Source organism: Drosophila persimilis, unplaced genomic scaffold, assembly GCF_003286085.1.
Source record: "Drosophila persimilis strain 14011-0111.01,24,50 unplaced genomic scaffold, DperRS2 tig00000653-arrow-arrow-pilon, whole genome shotgun sequence".
Taxonomy (NCBI): Eukaryota; Metazoa; Arthropoda; class Insecta; order Diptera; family Drosophilidae; genus Drosophila; species Drosophila persimilis.
In genome coordinates this window covers 450,663-467,290 of record NW_020825330.1, presented here as the reverse complement: position 1 = coordinate 467,290, position 16,628 = coordinate 450,663, and the positions used below count along the sequence as shown (strand labels likewise).

At 48.4% G+C, this 16,628-nt stretch overlaps 1 protein-coding gene across 1 annotated transcript; it reads left to right on the top strand.

Moving 5' to 3' along the window:
• Nucleotides 1–2,505: 2,505 nt before the first annotated feature.
• Nucleotides 2,506–3,210, top strand: LOC6601721 (cofilin/actin-depolymerizing factor homolog). Its single transcript, XM_002026743.2, has 2 exons — nucleotides 2,506–2,544; nucleotides 2,600–3,210. The coding sequence occupies exon 2, from the start codon at nucleotides 2,604–2,606 to the stop codon at nucleotides 3,063–3,065; it is 462 nt and encodes a 153-aa protein (XP_002026779.2). The 5' UTR covers nucleotides 2,506–2,544; nucleotides 2,600–2,603; the 3' UTR covers nucleotides 3,066–3,210.
• Nucleotides 3,211–16,628: the final 13,418 nt, after the last annotated feature.

The following is a 16,628-nucleotide window of genomic DNA, read 5'->3' as shown; positions in this document are numbered from 1 at the left end:
CCAAAGTTGACGTTTCCAAGTTTCCCTCCCGAAAAACGCCCCCCAACCAGAATGTCATGAACTTTGTTCCGTCACGGCCGACCCCCACCTTTGGTCCGTGTCGTTCTAATGGTCTTTGCGATTGCTTCGATTGCTTGCTAATCATTCGCATGTTGGTTAACATTTTAACGTCTGTTATTACATGCGGCGCGTGCCACTGCCTGGTCTGTGCCTGTGCCTGTGTCTGTGTCTGTGCTGTGCCTGGCCTGTGGGATGGAAAACTGAGACGCATGGCCGCAGTTAAGAGAGATTTTTATCACACAGCTTAGTGCGGGCGGGACTGGCTGTGGAGGGATGGAGGACCTGCGATGGATGGATGGGGATGGCTGGTTGGCAGGTTGGCAGGATGGCAGGATGGCAGGATGGCTATCTCCCTCACGCAGTTCCCGTTGGCGCGAAATTCAACGACAAATGTCTTTCATTTACGCGTAATAAAAACGAAATCTCCGTTGAACAATGGCCGCCGGGCGGCTTTTGCTTTTGCGGCCTGGTGGCTGGTGGCTGGTGGCCAACGCGTCGCAGCAGCCCCCGCAGCTTGTGCTCTTTAATACCCCGTAACTTGTTGTTCTTCTTGGTTCCTGCCCTCGCAGTGCCCACCATATACTTTGTGGCCGCCTCGAGTGTATTTTACGTTATTTTGTATTTAATTTACAGCCACGTTGGTGTTGGCGTTGGTGTTGGTGTTGGCATTTTGGTGTTGGTGTTGCCTTTCCTGGCGAAGCGAGGTTCCCCTAGAGATTCGCTTTAGCGAAGAGCACGTGACCTGCCCGTGAGGGTCGTGACGGTACGTAACCTCATGCCGAAGGCCGTTGGAGTGCTGTTTTCACACACTCTCTCTCTCGATGGAAAACTGGTGCTGGTGACCTGGTGCTGCACTTAATGGCATAAAAGTATAAGGCATACATGTTGATTACAGAAAGAAAAGCGCTTAAATATGCATGAGTCGAACCCGGCAGCGCATAGAATTTAAACGTAGCATAGAATTGGGCCGAGAGGATGGGGATGGGATTCTCAAATGGAACTTCTGCCTCAGCCTTAGCCTTAGCCTGAGGCTTTTCCTGAGAAAGACGTTGGCTCTTTCGTGTTCCTTTCAATCCTGTGGCCTGCGGATGGCGCACCGGAATGGGGAATGCGGCCTGCGGAATGGAATGGGTAGGGGGCCGCTCTCAACCATCGAAACAGCGACCCACCCACCGATGAAACATTCGCAGATAGCTCCAATTGAGCTTAATTTGTCGTCGGTAATCTGGGACCTCTCCACCTATGGATGTGTATCTGTTTCTGTATTTGAATGTGAATGGGAATCATTTGAATTCATCATTCATTCGGCAGTAGAGTGCTGGAGACATCTGGCAAAGGATAGCACATTCCACATGGTACATGGCACATGGCACATGGCACATGGCACATGGCACATGGCACATGGCACTTAAAGTTTTCAATGCTCCATGAATGCCAATTTGTGTGTGCCTCTGACGAAGTTTAATTAGGAAATTAAGTGCACGGCAAGCGGTCCTCTTCAGGTTTCGAGTTACTTGTACTCTGCCATTTACAGATACACCAGATACAGGCGCACCTGGAAGACGGGCTTAATGGCAGGAGAGGCAGGGACCACCCTTTACCTTACTTTGTTCGGTAAGGATTCTCGATTTTCAATATTTGGTTAGAGTAACAGTCCAGTCTAATGAATATTGAGGCAGCCATTGATTGTAATCGCTGGCAATGGCAATGGCAATGGCAGTGGCAGTCCATGTCGAGGGACGCCGACTGTTTTTCTGTCAGGCATCATGTCGCAACAACTTGCCACACGCAGACACACATCCACACCCATCTGTATGCAACAAAAACAAAAAGATGCCACCTCCCCCACCCCACCCCGCATCCTCTGCACCGGCAGCAGCGGCAGCAGCAGTAGCAGTAGCAGCAGCAGCAGAAGGCGGAACAAAATGGTGCATTAAACGGTCCACAAAGAGCTGCGGTTGCATTCCGCATCCACCAAGCCCATCACGGGCCCGACACAGTGGCGGCCGGGAAGCATTTAGCAGATTTGCATGCACAAACACGCGCCACGTCTGCCGGTGGATGGCCTGCAGAGGATGCGGATGCGGATGCGTGGGGATATATTCGAGTACGGGTATATGCACTTACAAAACATTTATGTATACAAAAAGACGTCTATTTGATTAGGCAGTGAGCAATTCCGGACCGCAACTGCGGCTCGATGGAATGCAAAGGATATGGAATAGAAGAAGGGAGCGGGGAGCGGGGAGCAGAGAGCATAGAGCATTGTGCAGGGGATACCTTAGCGAATAGCGCATTCAGTTATCGAATTGAATTGAGCAAAACAAATAGTACGAGTATTATTCATATTCATTCGATATAGTTGCCTCTGCTTTCAGAATCTGTAACGTTTTCGGGCCGTTGGGATTCCTACATTTGCCTCTAGTTTTGGAATACGGCAAGATCGAAATATATTCTAAATTGCTCACTCTCTCTCAGAACGCGGTGCGTAAGATTCAATTGAGTCGAATTTTTCGTAGTAATGAAAGTTCTGCTCTAGTTCTATGATGGAGTCCGGAATTCAAATAACGCGGGATTCTAAGCACGCCTTCGAAGAAATCTGGAAGAAAAGAACGCATCGCTATGCTGTTTTTTCCGTCCAAGAGAACCGCGAGATCATTGTGGATGCCCTGGGAAAACGCGATGCCAGCTACGATGACTTCTTGGCTGACCTTCAGGGCGAACAGGACGAAGATGGAGCATGTCAGTGCCGCTTCGCGATCTACGACTTCGAATACGAACATCACTTCAAGCCCATGGACTCATCAACCTCCAAGCTGAAGCTCATTCTTGTCCTCTGGTGTCCGGAGCAGGCCAGAATCAGGGATAAGATGATCTACTCCAGTTCGATGTGTTCCATTATTCGGACCTTTATTGGCGTCCAAAAGTACATCCAGGCCAACAACCTGGACGATATCAGTCGTGAAGCTGTCGAGATGCAGCTGCGCGCCATGGATAGGGATTAGGGGTTGGGGACTAGGGATTAGGGATGGACATCCATCAACACTGAACGAGGCGCCACCGATACCAACGACACCAACGCTACGCCACACAATGGGGAGATGGGCAAATAAATTAACAATTGGATATATAAATTCCTACAGTTTCAAATGGCGCTCTTCTTTATCTGGGATCCTCTCGGCTGTCAGGCGTTTTCAAAGTTTCCCCAGTGTCCAGCGACCTCTGCCTCTGCCTCTGCCTCGGGCTCAAGCTCAAGCTTAAGCCCGTTCTCATTCGCGTGTCCGTCTCGGTTTCCGACGCCACAGGCCTTGATTTAATTTTATTTTCCGAGCATCTAATGAGCCCATTTGGCATATGGATGCCTCTTGACGCTTCCCAAGGATCCAAGCAGCCAAGCAGCCAAGCAGTCAAGCAGCCAAGTATCATCTGTAATTTGTTTTGTCCTCTCACTTCCTCTGCTCATTATCTGCGAGCTGTGTCGAGCTGGCTAAAAATACTTTGGCTTAGTTCGCGAGCGAGGGCAAAGTTTTGGCATTCAGACTTTTTTATCTCGCCCATAAATCACGACCAAGTTGGATAACGCCAACACCCACCCACCCGCCACCAACCTGCCGCAGCTTTCCATATCATTTGGCAGAAGACTGAAATTAATCAAATTGACGAGGAGCACGTCATCTTCAACATCAATTGCGACGGACTCCACGATCCGGCCCCGCATATGGATTTCTGTAGCTCTTGTCGCAATGGAATGGAGTTGAAAGTGCAGTCCACTTGGAAATGAAAATATTCGTATGTGTGCACTTGTATGCTTGTGTGCGCCACGTTGTGGCGCCACATCGATTGACCTTCTGCCTCTGGGCAGAGGGGTAGGGATGCAGCTGCCGTCGGCGTCGTAATATTATTGTTGGCCAAAAACCCAGTTGTCGCCTGGCAACGTCACGAATACGGAATATTCATCATACATACTCGTGGAAGAAAATAAAACGCAGAAAGTAACAACGACAGAAGCTGATAACATTTTAACCATACGACAGGTAGTGGGAGAGGGACTGCGAGAAGGGCAGAGACAAGGTCGAAGAGGACGAAAGAGGAACAAATGGAGAAAATTGAGGAGAAGCGAGCCGGAACACAGTTCCCCAAATGATGCGAGCGAAACGCAAATGAAGGATAAAAAGCCTCAAAGAGATGCAGCCATAAATTCGGGCATCCTTTTGGGCGGCTCCTCACTCCTCACTCCTCACTCGCCCACGTCCAGACCCGCGACGATACGGTTCCATCCTTACAAAGAGTAGAGTAGAGTAGAAATCAAAGCAAACTAAACCGAAAGGAAAAAGCAAACAAAACTAAAACTAAAGTCGAAACAGAAACAAAAATCCACGCAAATCTAGTGGAAAATTAAATGTTCGCCAGGGGACGGACGGTAAGAAGAAAACTGACAGACAGCAAGGACCGACCGCAGCAGAACGCGAAGAAACGGAAAACTCAGCTGCGGAAATAGTTTTGCCTGAGATGGATTTCGGATGGATGGAGTTTTTAAAGTGTTTTGCCCATCATCATCGCCAACCGTCTCCGACCAGCGACTACCGACTACCGACTACCGACTGTCTGCCTCTGTCTGCAGAGTGATAGGTGTGACGGTTAGGTGTGGGCTGCGGAAATGAGTTTACCCCTGACCCTGAACGGAAATGAAGCTTCAAGTCTGCGAAGCGGTGCCCGCTTGCTTGCAAATCGGTGATGGTTTTACGTGCCGTGCCCTTCAAAGTCCTTTGGTCGCTTCGGACTCGACCTAGCGGCGGTTCGCTTCTGCTTGCATCATATCCGCCGCTACTCGAACATCGTGTTGACAAGTAATTAGCCGATAGCCTTGCTCCACCAGCACCAGCAGCAGCAGCAGCAGCAGCAGCACCAGGACCCAAGCGAAGTCGATTAAACTCTTAATGCGTCTGTCAATGCGTAAAAGTTTTGCGTTTTCATTTTCTATTCGCGTCGAGAGAACGATCCAAGCAGCCAGCAGACCTTACTGCTCCCCCCTGCTGCTACACCCCGTATAATTTGCGGCACGGCACGCTTGCCCAAGCATTGCCGTGTAAGCGGCTTAGACGATGGCCAAAGCCGAGGCAGCTGTCGCCTGCCGGATGCCTCAAAAGTCGCGGCGCTTTCCAGTGGGCGTCTGGTCTGAAGATGGTTGAGGAGGGGTGGAGCTATGTTCCATTTAATTATGCTTGTTGTGCTTATGAAATTGAATTCATTAAGCCGAGCCGAGCCGAGCCGAGTCGAGTCGAATCGCTGGTGGTTCTGGTTGCCACTCTTTGGACTTTGCCGTACAGTCGATCGATCCGGAATCTCTCTCAATGGCCCATCCTCCTGTCTCTATCTCTGTCTCTGTCCTGTACGGCACTGTCTGCACTGTGCTTCCGTACCGTTCCGTTACTATTTTGTTGACACGAGATGCGACGGAGCGTGTCCAGTCGATGTGGGATGTGGGCGCGCAGGTAGCGTGTCTAATATGGCAGCAGCTCCATATGTCGCCGGCACAGAAGCATCACCAAATAGTGACGGGCCAAATAGTGAAGCCAATAGAGCCCCACGGAGACAGACAGACAGGCGTTCTTCGACCCATAAATATAGTAGATATACCCGCACGCTCAAATAAATAGCAACTTCTTTGTTTCTGTGGCTGTTTTTGTTTGTGTTCGAGTTCGCAAGGGTGCGATTTGGATGTTGCAGGTTGCAGGGCTCCATAGCTGATGACGTGGCGCTTTCCTGCTGCCCCGCCAAGGACCAACGCGAGTGCCAGAATATGGCGGGGTAAACAAGCTTATGCCATTCCGTTGTAGGTTTGTGTACTTCGCTGGATTATCAGTACGGCCCCAGCCGCCGCCATCGGAGCTTATCTGATGCAATGCACTCAGGCACGAGGCACTCAGGAGAGACGTCGCGACGGAGCATCATGGACACAGATCCCAGAGTTATGCAGGACTACGCCGATCCCAGAACTACGCACTTTCCATTTTCGTATGCAAGCAAGGGCTATCCAGACTATCACCTGGGTCAGTTACACTCAGAGAAACAAAAAAAAATTCCATTAAATATTTAATCTAAATATAAAACACTTTCAAATAAATAAATATATTTCGTCTGAATATTTATTTTAATTGTGGGCAATTCTTTGGAGATATCCATCGAGATCGAATAATTAACGACAAATTTAGCATACATTTCCATATATGTGTTTTTTCCAAGTATTGTTTTCTAAATTGATTGAAACCCAACTAATTTAATCAACCAAAAAAGACGTAAAAAGTTAAGTTTAGGATATTTGAATAGGTTTTCAGATCAATGTTCATTAGAGATATCATTTAATGAACATTGATTTGAAAACCTATTCAAATATTCTAAACTTAACTTTTTACGGCTTTTTTTGTATTTTTTATAGTCACACTTTCCTTCAATATTTCCTCCCAGAAGATAGGTAATTTTTGCTAAAACTTCTTCCTCAAAATCTGTCTAGCATATTGAACTATCTGAAAAAAGTCCCAGAAAATTTGCCAATATCTGTTAACGGTATATTTTATAACTTTTAAAAGCCCGTGCGACAGAGGTTTGAAGTTAATTTTTACAAAAAGTACAAGTCATATTTGTGTCAATTCACAACACTTATCAGAAATTCGCCGGAGCCGCAGAGATGAGGAAGAGGAGGAGACAGTGGAACAGCTGTTGTGCTCCTGTTCAGCTCTCAGCAGAAAAAAGGCTTCAACACTTGGGCTCACCCTTCATGACTGACATATCGGAAATGTCTACAATATGTTCCAGAAGGAGAGCAAACTTCAAAGGGGGCAGCCGGAGGAACAACATGCTGACATCGCGTCTCACAATGTAGAAGAGGGAAGAAGAGAAGATCCCAAGCGGTACCACAACGGGCCGAAACCGGCCTAAAAGTGACGGGCTCTCAGCGAGCCTGACAGCCGCCTTTACCCAACCTCAGTCACTTTTTCGACTTTGACTTTATGAAACTCATAACTCTTGTTTGTGATCTCTGACTGGGACATGCCGATGCAGACAGATGCCGATCCGATCGGAGCTCAAATGGACAGCTCAGATGTCCAGCGAAGCGAGCGGCTGACTTTTGGAGAGACTGGAGACAGTACCATGGCCTGGCCTGCCTATCAGGTTTGTGGCAGAAACGAGTATGCTAAGTGTATGCAAAATATTTGCGGCATGACAGGCAGATGCGAATTGTTTCCTTTTCAACATGATGCATAGCATACTTAGGGGCTGCTGTGTGCTGTTAAGGCCTGGTACAAAGCACACACGTCCAAATGTACATATGTTAAAGTGGCAACAGTGAAAACACTAAGAATTTCAGCAGTAGGGGGATACTGGGGTGCTCATGGTCTGCCAACTGCCAGACTCGGGATGTCCAAGTCCAGACACACCCTAGTACTGACTCGGACGGGCAGGAGCCGCTCTGAGATTAATTTGAATTGCAAAGCGAGACCAGAGCAGACCAGAGCAGAGCAGAGAAACCGCACAGAAAAACGTAACAAAAACCGAACACCAAAACCCACGCCCACGCCCAAACAGAATCCGAATCCGAAGTTTCTATCCTTTTCCCACCCTCAGTTTGCCATATGGCAGATGTGTGGGCAGCCATCGCAAAAAGTTCATTTATGTTTGAAAATTGGCATTTATATGGCTTGACGCTTAAATATTTAATATGCTGCCCAAATTCGAAATTTGAAATTGAGTATCCACTCTCCTCCCAGTCTCTCACATGCAAGCAGAGATGCTCGAACGGGCCAAAGGGTCCCTGAACCACATCCACATTCACGTTCACATCCACATCGGTATTCGGGGCCACGGCTCGTGGGTCAGCAAACTGTCTGTGAACGCAAATAGGACCGTGCCGGCCATGGCCATGTGGCGCCCCCAGGGGTCTGCCGATGCCGATGCCAATGCCGCTGCCACTGCCAATGCCACTGCCACTAGGGAAACATAAGCCGACCGCAGGCCCAATTGGGCAGAAATTGTGATTGCTTAGTATTTAGATTTTTGGCTCGAACAACAACAAAAAAACAATAAACAGAGATGTCATACGCGCAACGACCTCAGGGACCGGACCAAAGCGAGGCGGTAGCGCTCCTCAGAGGCAACGCAATGAACCCAAAGGTCCTTTTTTTGCCATGAAGCCATTGAACAATTAAGTCGGACATCATGCCACGAAACTCCAATGAGGCTCCAATGAGGGCATATAAATTTGCTCTTGAGGCAAACAGGTTACGAGAAACGGCAGATGGAACGGAGAGCGGGTGGCGTACTGGTGTTTGACGTACTGCCATCTCCTCCCGTGGCTTTGGCCACATTTACATGAGAGCACACACAAGATTAATGAGCCAAAGAGTAGGGGGTGAACCGACTTAGACCGACTTGGCGCCTAATAGGGGGGCGGGAAAGAGAGTATCCACGTCCGTGCCTCCGTCCCAGTTGGCAGCTGCAGGAACACTTACTGGGAAATACTACAATATACTATATATTCAAGTGAACTATCATTTGGGGGCCATTTGAGTAATGTTTTGTGGACGTGTAATGTGGTCTGGCCCGACCCGACCTGAACCAAACCTCTGACGCCAATTCTGGGCAGACCGGAGCGCCAGTCATGACCTACGCTGCACTTGAAATATTGTGCTCTACTGTGGTGGTGGTGAGTGCAGTACGTTGGCGCCATTCAAATCCCAAACGCAATTGGACGAGAAATGCCGCGGCAATGACAAGGAACGGGGGAGCAGTACGAATGGCTGTGGGGCAGCAGCTGCAGGGTGTATTAGTTTGAACTGTCATTTCTATTGAGACAGTACCTCGACGACAGGCTTCCCGCCAGAAGAATGCGATTATTTTAAAAGGAATTTAATTAAAATTTTACAAATTGCGGCTCCGAATGGGCTTCCCTGAGTCCCAGAAATCGTCGCCACTAAAACGCACACACATGCTGGGGCTGCCACGCCAGGGCAGAGAGGACAGGCAGGGAGCTAGAGTCGTCTTCAATTAGCAGGGAGTGAACATCTAATTAACTTCGCTGGCTTTGCGTTGGTGCGGTGGCTGGCTGGTGACTGCCTGGTGGCCCCGAAAAAGGGAATCAGAAATCACACGCTGGCGGCATCTTCGAGTCAAGTGTCGCTCCTACGGTGGGTGGCCCAGGGAGTGGGGCGACATGGGTGACACGTGCAAGTGGCAGGGGTTGGCCCCCAATTACCTTCACAGAAGGAAGCCACATAAGCGGCTTACAGATTTAATTATACGCACGAAACTAAGCCGCCAATGCCAGCGACTGCAGTGTCTATGGACATACTTTTACTCGTACTCGTACTGCCCAGAGGAAGTAGGGAGCAAGTGGAGATCAGAGCCCTCCATACATCAGGGTCAGACTGATCCAATTAATAAGTCACAATAAGCGGTGCTTACACTCCTTTCTGTCGTCTCAGCTCCACTGAAAGGCAGCAATTGTGATAGTGATTGTGCGATGCGTGGATAGCTCCGCCTCTTCAAAGGAGGGGGGGCAAAGACTGGTGGGAAAGCAAATAATGCAGGGATCACAAACCGCTTGGCCTTTCAACTGGGAGGGCGGAGGCCATGGCATGTATTATGCAGGAATGCAATGGAAAACGAGCTCAAAGTCAATCAAATGCCCATTAAAAATAGAACGGGGCTCGGGCAGGATTCTCTAATTTCAATTTCCTGTTTTGCTGGTAATGGTGAAACGGGGAAAGGCAGAGTGCGGTCGGTGGCGGATGGTGTGTGGGCGGAAAGGTCGCGAAAGCGACCACTAATTAGTTCTGAGGCCAGGCGAACGAACGGACACAAAGTCCAATGCTCATTAATTAAAAGCGGATTTGTCTTACTTGCTATCGCTCTCATCGGGGCAGTGGGTGGGAGGCCAGCCGCATAGAAAACCCACAGCATCCAGTACCAAGTTGGACCCGACCCTCGACCCCCGACCAGATGGCGGTGTGCAGCGGTGCCATCCCACAACTGTAATCGTTCAGAATCCCACAGAGAGGAGCCGTCCATCGAAGGCTGAATTTTGTCTGTGGCAGAAATCATGGCACCTACTGCGCCGGGGAGGCATGTATTGATGTGTGATGGCAAACACAGCGGCACCCTCGCAAAACACCATTGAAGTGAGCCATTGTGAGTGCGGCTCGTATCAGAATGTGTCTCTGGCCCTGCCCCTGTCCCAGCCTCTGCCTAGAGCGTTGCGATGGGACAGGCACTGGCGACACGTGCTCGCTCGTTCGTTCGCTCCTCCGCTGCTAGAACGAAAAGGCGGAGTTATAATAAAATTGGGTCTTAAAAAGATTTAAGTTTCTTCCCGTTTGTTGAAGCTGTTGTGTCGTTGTTGTGCCTGTTGTCGGTGCTGCATACTGTTTAAACATTGATAAGCCAGAGAGCTGCCAGAGATATGCCAGCAGAAGGCGGTCCCAGAGACAGGCTTGGCTTGGCTTGGCTTGGAGGAGGCTTGGTCAAAGTTTTATTTCGCTTTTTATGTACATACATTAAATTAATGTTGCCAAATATTGCGCTTGGCTCCGCGCCTTCTGTTTTCCCTCCTCTCCGCTCCGCTTTGTACCGGGAAGGGGTGTGGGTGCGCGGACACGGCTCTACCATTCTTCCGCCTGTCAGCCCATTGTAATCCATACTTGCGATTTCCCCTGGAACTCTGTAAGAGTATGCAGAGTGTGCCTCGAGTTTGGATAATAACAACGATAACGTGGATAACGATGTATGGTGCATGCAGCAGGAGTGGGGTACTTCTTGTTTGTTTCAGCTCCGTTCCGTGTGTTCCGTTTCCGTCTCCGCCTTTGGCCTCGCCTTTGACTTCGACTTTGCCTTGGCCTTTGTCGATTTTTTGCCGTCGAACGACTTTATTTTTAGCCAAAATGCAGGAAAAAAGTTATGAATCGAATCGCAAACAAACGCCGGAAGCGACTTGGATTTGATGCAGCAGCAGGCTTCTTCTTATTCGTCTTCTTCGAACTAGACACTCGGCGTGTGTGCATGCTGCTTCTCTATGCTGCCCGTGCTGTGTGCCCCAGCAACAGCAGCAGCAGCAGCAGCAAAGGAAACAACAATAACAATTCCATCGAGTGTCAACACAGAAGGAAATTGAAATGCAATTTCAAGGAGAGCGGAGGCAGTTGTGCGGGGCAGGTGTGGCAAACGGTGACTGTTAAACGATTTAAAATCGTTATACAAGTACGTTGGCAACACTCAGACAAATCGCATTAGCGGAGAAGAGAACAGCTCAGCTCCCATTCTATTCTATATAAAATATACAAATATTTTTTAAGGCGACATTGACCATTGAACGTTTCTCATTGATCCGAAATAGTAAAAATATTGTATTTTAAATAGGTACATATGTATGTATGTACATATGTACTGGAACAAAGTTCAACTTTGACAAAATATTGTGAAAATTCTAGATGTCAAAGCACCGTGTATTTGTTCTGGCTACCTTTTTGAAGATCTATATTTTTCAAAAACAGTTTATTTAATGGAAATATCTTCATTTTTTCAGTTATTAAGTTATTAATTTAGAGAGCTGAAATGGCTTCTCTCTGTGTTTTGCCAGCTCTCATGACAAGACAGCATGCTAGCAATTACAATATATTCTATAAGTTATATAAATCATACGATTTCACATATGTATCCTGTCTGAGTACCGGTTGTAAAAGAAGAGCTGAGGCCCCTGCCGCGACTTACAACGTTCCGTCTCTTTTATTTTGCAGCCGAACAAATTTCTCTAGTTCGGATAGCCGCAGAGCAGTATTAAATATAGCAATATAGTAGATTTCTCTAAGGATAATCTATCCTATTCTTGGCTGATAATAATTATTTGTATTAATACTAATTATTTATGATCAAATGATATGATATGATATATGATATCACATGCGGATGCTGGCGACAACTGGCTGCAGTTGCCAGAGTTGCAGACGATTCAGCACTTCATGGCCGCACTTCACTCTTTGGGTGGGAGAGGGCTATTCTTTTTGGCAGATTATGATCGAAGGTTTCCACATTAGATAGCTGGAGACCTTCGCTCGCTATTGTGCCCGGACAGAGGTCTCGAGTTGAGGATACCTCGGAGTTGTGGATGGAATAAAAGTTGTCTTTGAAGCAACATTCAGATCATGGAACTGATACCACCCAGAGCTACAGCTACAGCTACAGCCAAAGCTATAGCTATAGCAACAGGCCCGGGTAAGTTATAGCGATGTGGCGTTGTCATCAATCAAAATTAAAATCAACGCATCCTTCGATGATACTCGTGGCTGAATGCTAAATGGCTGTCGTTTGTTTGTTTTTGGCGTTGATTCGGTGCAACGGCCTTTGATGGGCTTCATTTCTCCAGGTGACACTTGAGTGGGCTTTGTCTTTTGCGCCGCATGATCCAGCAGCTAGGCAACCCACACACGCCCATCATGGCCTTCGGTCGCATAAATTGCTCGCTTTTTCATTAATTTCAAGCCGGAATTTATGACGTTTGCTCGAACGAGGCAAGCTTCAAGTTAATGGAAACAAATCAGAGCATCGCATAATTTAGCTCCAAGCGCAGGCGGAGGCGGACGCGGAGGCGTAGGTGGAGGTCTCGGGAGGAGGTTTTGGGAGGCTGAGAAAACCGAGACCAGCGGCTTGTTTTGATTTATTTCGGCAACATGTCGCCACATTGTAATTTTTTACCAAAATATGAAGGCAAAATGCAAATGACTCCCCTCACACATGGACGCACAGTGGGTAGGGAGCGACGATTTTGTGTGGCTAATCCGTCTTCATTTGCGTGTGGATTCATCCCCGTAGGGAATGCCAAACCAAGTGCATATGTTTGTACTCGTATATGATAGCTGATGCACCATCATATGTACATATGTATGTGTCCACTCATTCGTGTTCACTGTGCCGGCCGAGTGAGCGTCGCGTCCCATTCATAAAAATTTCAATGCGTGTCGGCAAACGGGGCGGATGCGCAACGTCGATTTAAAGGGCTTCTCCAACAAACACACAGTCGGACTCGTGATTTTGTCAGTGTGTGTGAGCCGTGTTTTTGTGTGCAAGTATATGGTGTGGGGCTCATGTCTGTGTATATGTAAGCCGGCAAACGTGCCCCGCCTGCCAAATGGGCAATAGGGGACTCTAAAACCGAGTCCTGGGCCCACAAGCCCACAAGCCGATCGGAATCGGAATCAGAATCGGAATCGGAATGGTCTCTCGCCCTCATGTTCAACCCGAATGTTCTGTTCTCATTCGGGGAGTGCACAAATATTAATCATTCTAAAGAGAAAAACATACTGGCTGGACCGACGTTTACTTAAGCCGGCCAAAAATAAATCCCGAGACAAATGGCAGCCATGTTGCAGGTATTAATACCTGATGCCATCTGGCTTTATTTTCAGAAGACAGTGGGGAAGGTGGGGGCCAATCAGAAATCAACCACAAAGGAGGACGAGGATTCCAAGTACGAGTCCGTACAATTTATATTCGTATTTCCGTGTTCCAGAGCCAGAAATCAGACTGAACGAGTGATGGCACAGGTTTATTCCTGGTCCCCGCCCTATTCTTGTGGTCTTCTGGCTGATTGGTCAATTAATGTCTATCGGTGGAGCCTCCTCAACAATTTCTCTTCCATTCGATCCCATCTCATCCATATTTGAGGAGTTGCCAACCAGTTGCCAGATGTTTTGAATTATTAAACGTGCCCCTGGCCCTGGCTCTGGTTCGACGCTGGTGGTCCATCTAATCCGGATAAAGTGTAATCATTGAGTGAGCTGTTTACGTTTTTATTTACCCAAAGATTGCTCCTAGCTGCCAGCGGGCCCTTCTGGCAATTGAACGTGGGTCTGGGTCTGGGTCTAAGTCTGCCCTTCCTGGTATTTGCATAGGTCAGCCGCCAGGAATTCTGGGACCATAGCCACTACCACAGCACACCACCACACCACCACACCCGCCCCTATCGCCTACCCTATCGCCTACCCTATCGCCTTTACCTTTAGCATTACCATTACAATTCCTCTTGCCACTTGCTCGGCTAGCCCTTGGCCATGCTCGAATCAATCGCAGGGCAGCTCAGCTAATTAACTGGCTAAGTGAGTGGTTGCTTTTTTCTGTGCGTTGCTGCTGTCTGTTGCCAGTTGGATGTTGCCTATTGGCTTCACCTCGAGCAGATCGGAGATTCCGCTGTGCCCACGCTCGGGCCCGGGCCCGGGCTTGGGTTTATTCTTGCGAGCTGACTCGATTAATGTGTTTAGCGCCATTGCCTCCAAACAAATGAGAGCCCGGGAATGAACAGCATGAAAGGAAGAAAACAAAGATGCTCAAAGATTGCTCATTTCAACGTAATTTGAGTTTAGAGCAACAGCATTAACAGAAGCATCAGCAGCAGCAGCAGCAAGGGCAAATGCTCGTAAAATATTGCCAGTGGGCGGAGTGGAGAAACAGTGAAAAACAGTGGGAAAAGTTAAATAAAAGTTTTCGGCGTCGCCGCAGAACTTCGAGGGAAAGCCAAAAAGGATTTGGCGCCCAAGTCAATAAACCAAAAACCTCTCCGTGTCTAGCCACCCAAGCATCAACCCACCCAACGGGAGCGAACCACCGCCGAATCAGAGTGCGGCTGGAAGGAAGCCCATTGCCTCCATTGCGATTGCGGCGGGTACACAGCTTATCCAGAAAGCGCAGAGCCGAGTCATCATAGAGCGAGCTGCGGCAGCCGCAATCCAGGTGAAGTCCACTCCGTACACCGTGTCCGCTATTGACTTGGGACTCGGCCTAAACGGTTAACGGTAAACCTAATTACTTCACAGCGCAAATATAAAATTAACTACCTAATGATATTTATTTTAAAAGCCAAATGCTAAAATGGGGAAAATGGTAAGTCATTTACGCAGCTCGCCTTCTCGCCTTCAGGTCTTCTCGTCTTCTTGGCAAACCGAACCTCTTTGAGGACCAGCACACCTTCGAGTCGCACCTTTTCCACTGCTCCAACGACAGTCCCACGGCACAGATGGGCACTCCATTAGCCGGGGCCAGCAGGAAAAATTTAATATCCATTTGTGTCCGGAAAATCCAAAGCATTTCCCCATAATTATCTCTTCTCTCCAGTGCCTATCCTGCGCCCTATCCATGCCTACCCATACCCAGGCCCATGCCGATGCCTATGTCGGTGTCCGGGACACGAACAATCCCTAAGCAAGCTGCACTTGGCTGTGTCCACTTCTAATGCTGATTGTGATGCTAAGCAGAAGGACATAGAGACGCAGATGCCACGCCTAAGCCGACAAGAAGCAACAAACAGCAGACCCAACCGACGCCCACTTCCGCACTCGCACATAGGGATAGGTCTGGGTCTGGACCTGCTCTCGGAGCGGAAAAGCGCTGGCCGCCCACTGCTTTTATCCCGGCAGCCGGACAGCAATCCTCCAGCATCTTTAATGCCATTTTTAGTCTAATTATGGTCGCGTGCTTTTGGGCCCGTTTTCGCGCAACTCGAACTCGCTTAAAGCGTCGGCTGCCAAATGTACGGGTACGAGTACGAGTGCGATTACGAGTACAAAACACTTTACAGTTTTTATGACCCATCCTTGTGTGCTGTGTCCCTCCTCCACCTCCCGCTTTCGTTGCCTTGCATCGCAGCTTGCCGGCAATTTATACGTTGCTGAGTGGAAGTCAGGCAAAACGAGGACGAGACTTGGCACGGTCTAAAGACGAGAAACTTTCGGCTTTAACTTCAGCTTGGTCCAAGCCAAAAAACTTTTGTCGTCGAATGGGGAATGGGCGGAAACTCATGGGGCGAGTAAATTCCCACTCACTTTCAGCCAAAGCCAACTATTTTTTGTGTGTGTTTTTTTAAGCCTGTCTGTCAGGAGTGCAGTGTCGGTGGGCGGCACACAAAAACAGGACACCCATAGTTAATAAATGCCTTCGGATCACGGGAACGAGCAGCTGGGTGGGGGCGATTAATTCATTATTCAATGGCATTCGCAACCTCGTCCTCATTATGCATTCACAGAGTATCTCCCAAATGCTCCTCGTCATTAGTGGTACGAGTGCGCGGGCGAGTATTTGTATCTGTGTCTGCGTCGTTGAATATCTTATGCCGGTCCGCATGATGCCATTAAGCGACAGCAGTGTAATTTTCGACCTACCTGAATCTGAATTGCATTAACATTGAGGGAAGTGGAAAGTGGAAGTGAATCGAAATGGCCGGGAATTACTCCATAAAGTTTAAAACAACAAAAGCCTTGCTGATACTGCTGCTGGAGCATCGTGAGCATCAAGCCATAACAAATGCAAATACAATAATTAAAATTAATTAAAGTCCAAGATAAATAAATAAATGGAGACCGTGAACAGCCAACCCAAGCTCAAACTCGAACCCAAACCAGGCCAAGCAACCAAGCAACCCAAACCAAATGATATCGGCCAGGGGCTCTGGCACGGGCCGATTCTGGCAAGTTTAATTAATGCTGTGGCATTATTTATATTCCCAGCAAAGTTTGTCTTTCGCGGCCCCGCAA

What these genes read in the sequence shown, in the direction of transcription:
- LOC6601721 (XM_002026743.2), top strand. Translation starts at nt 2,604, where the DNA reads ATGATGGAGTCCGGAATTCAAATAACGCGGGATTCTAAGCACGCCTTC.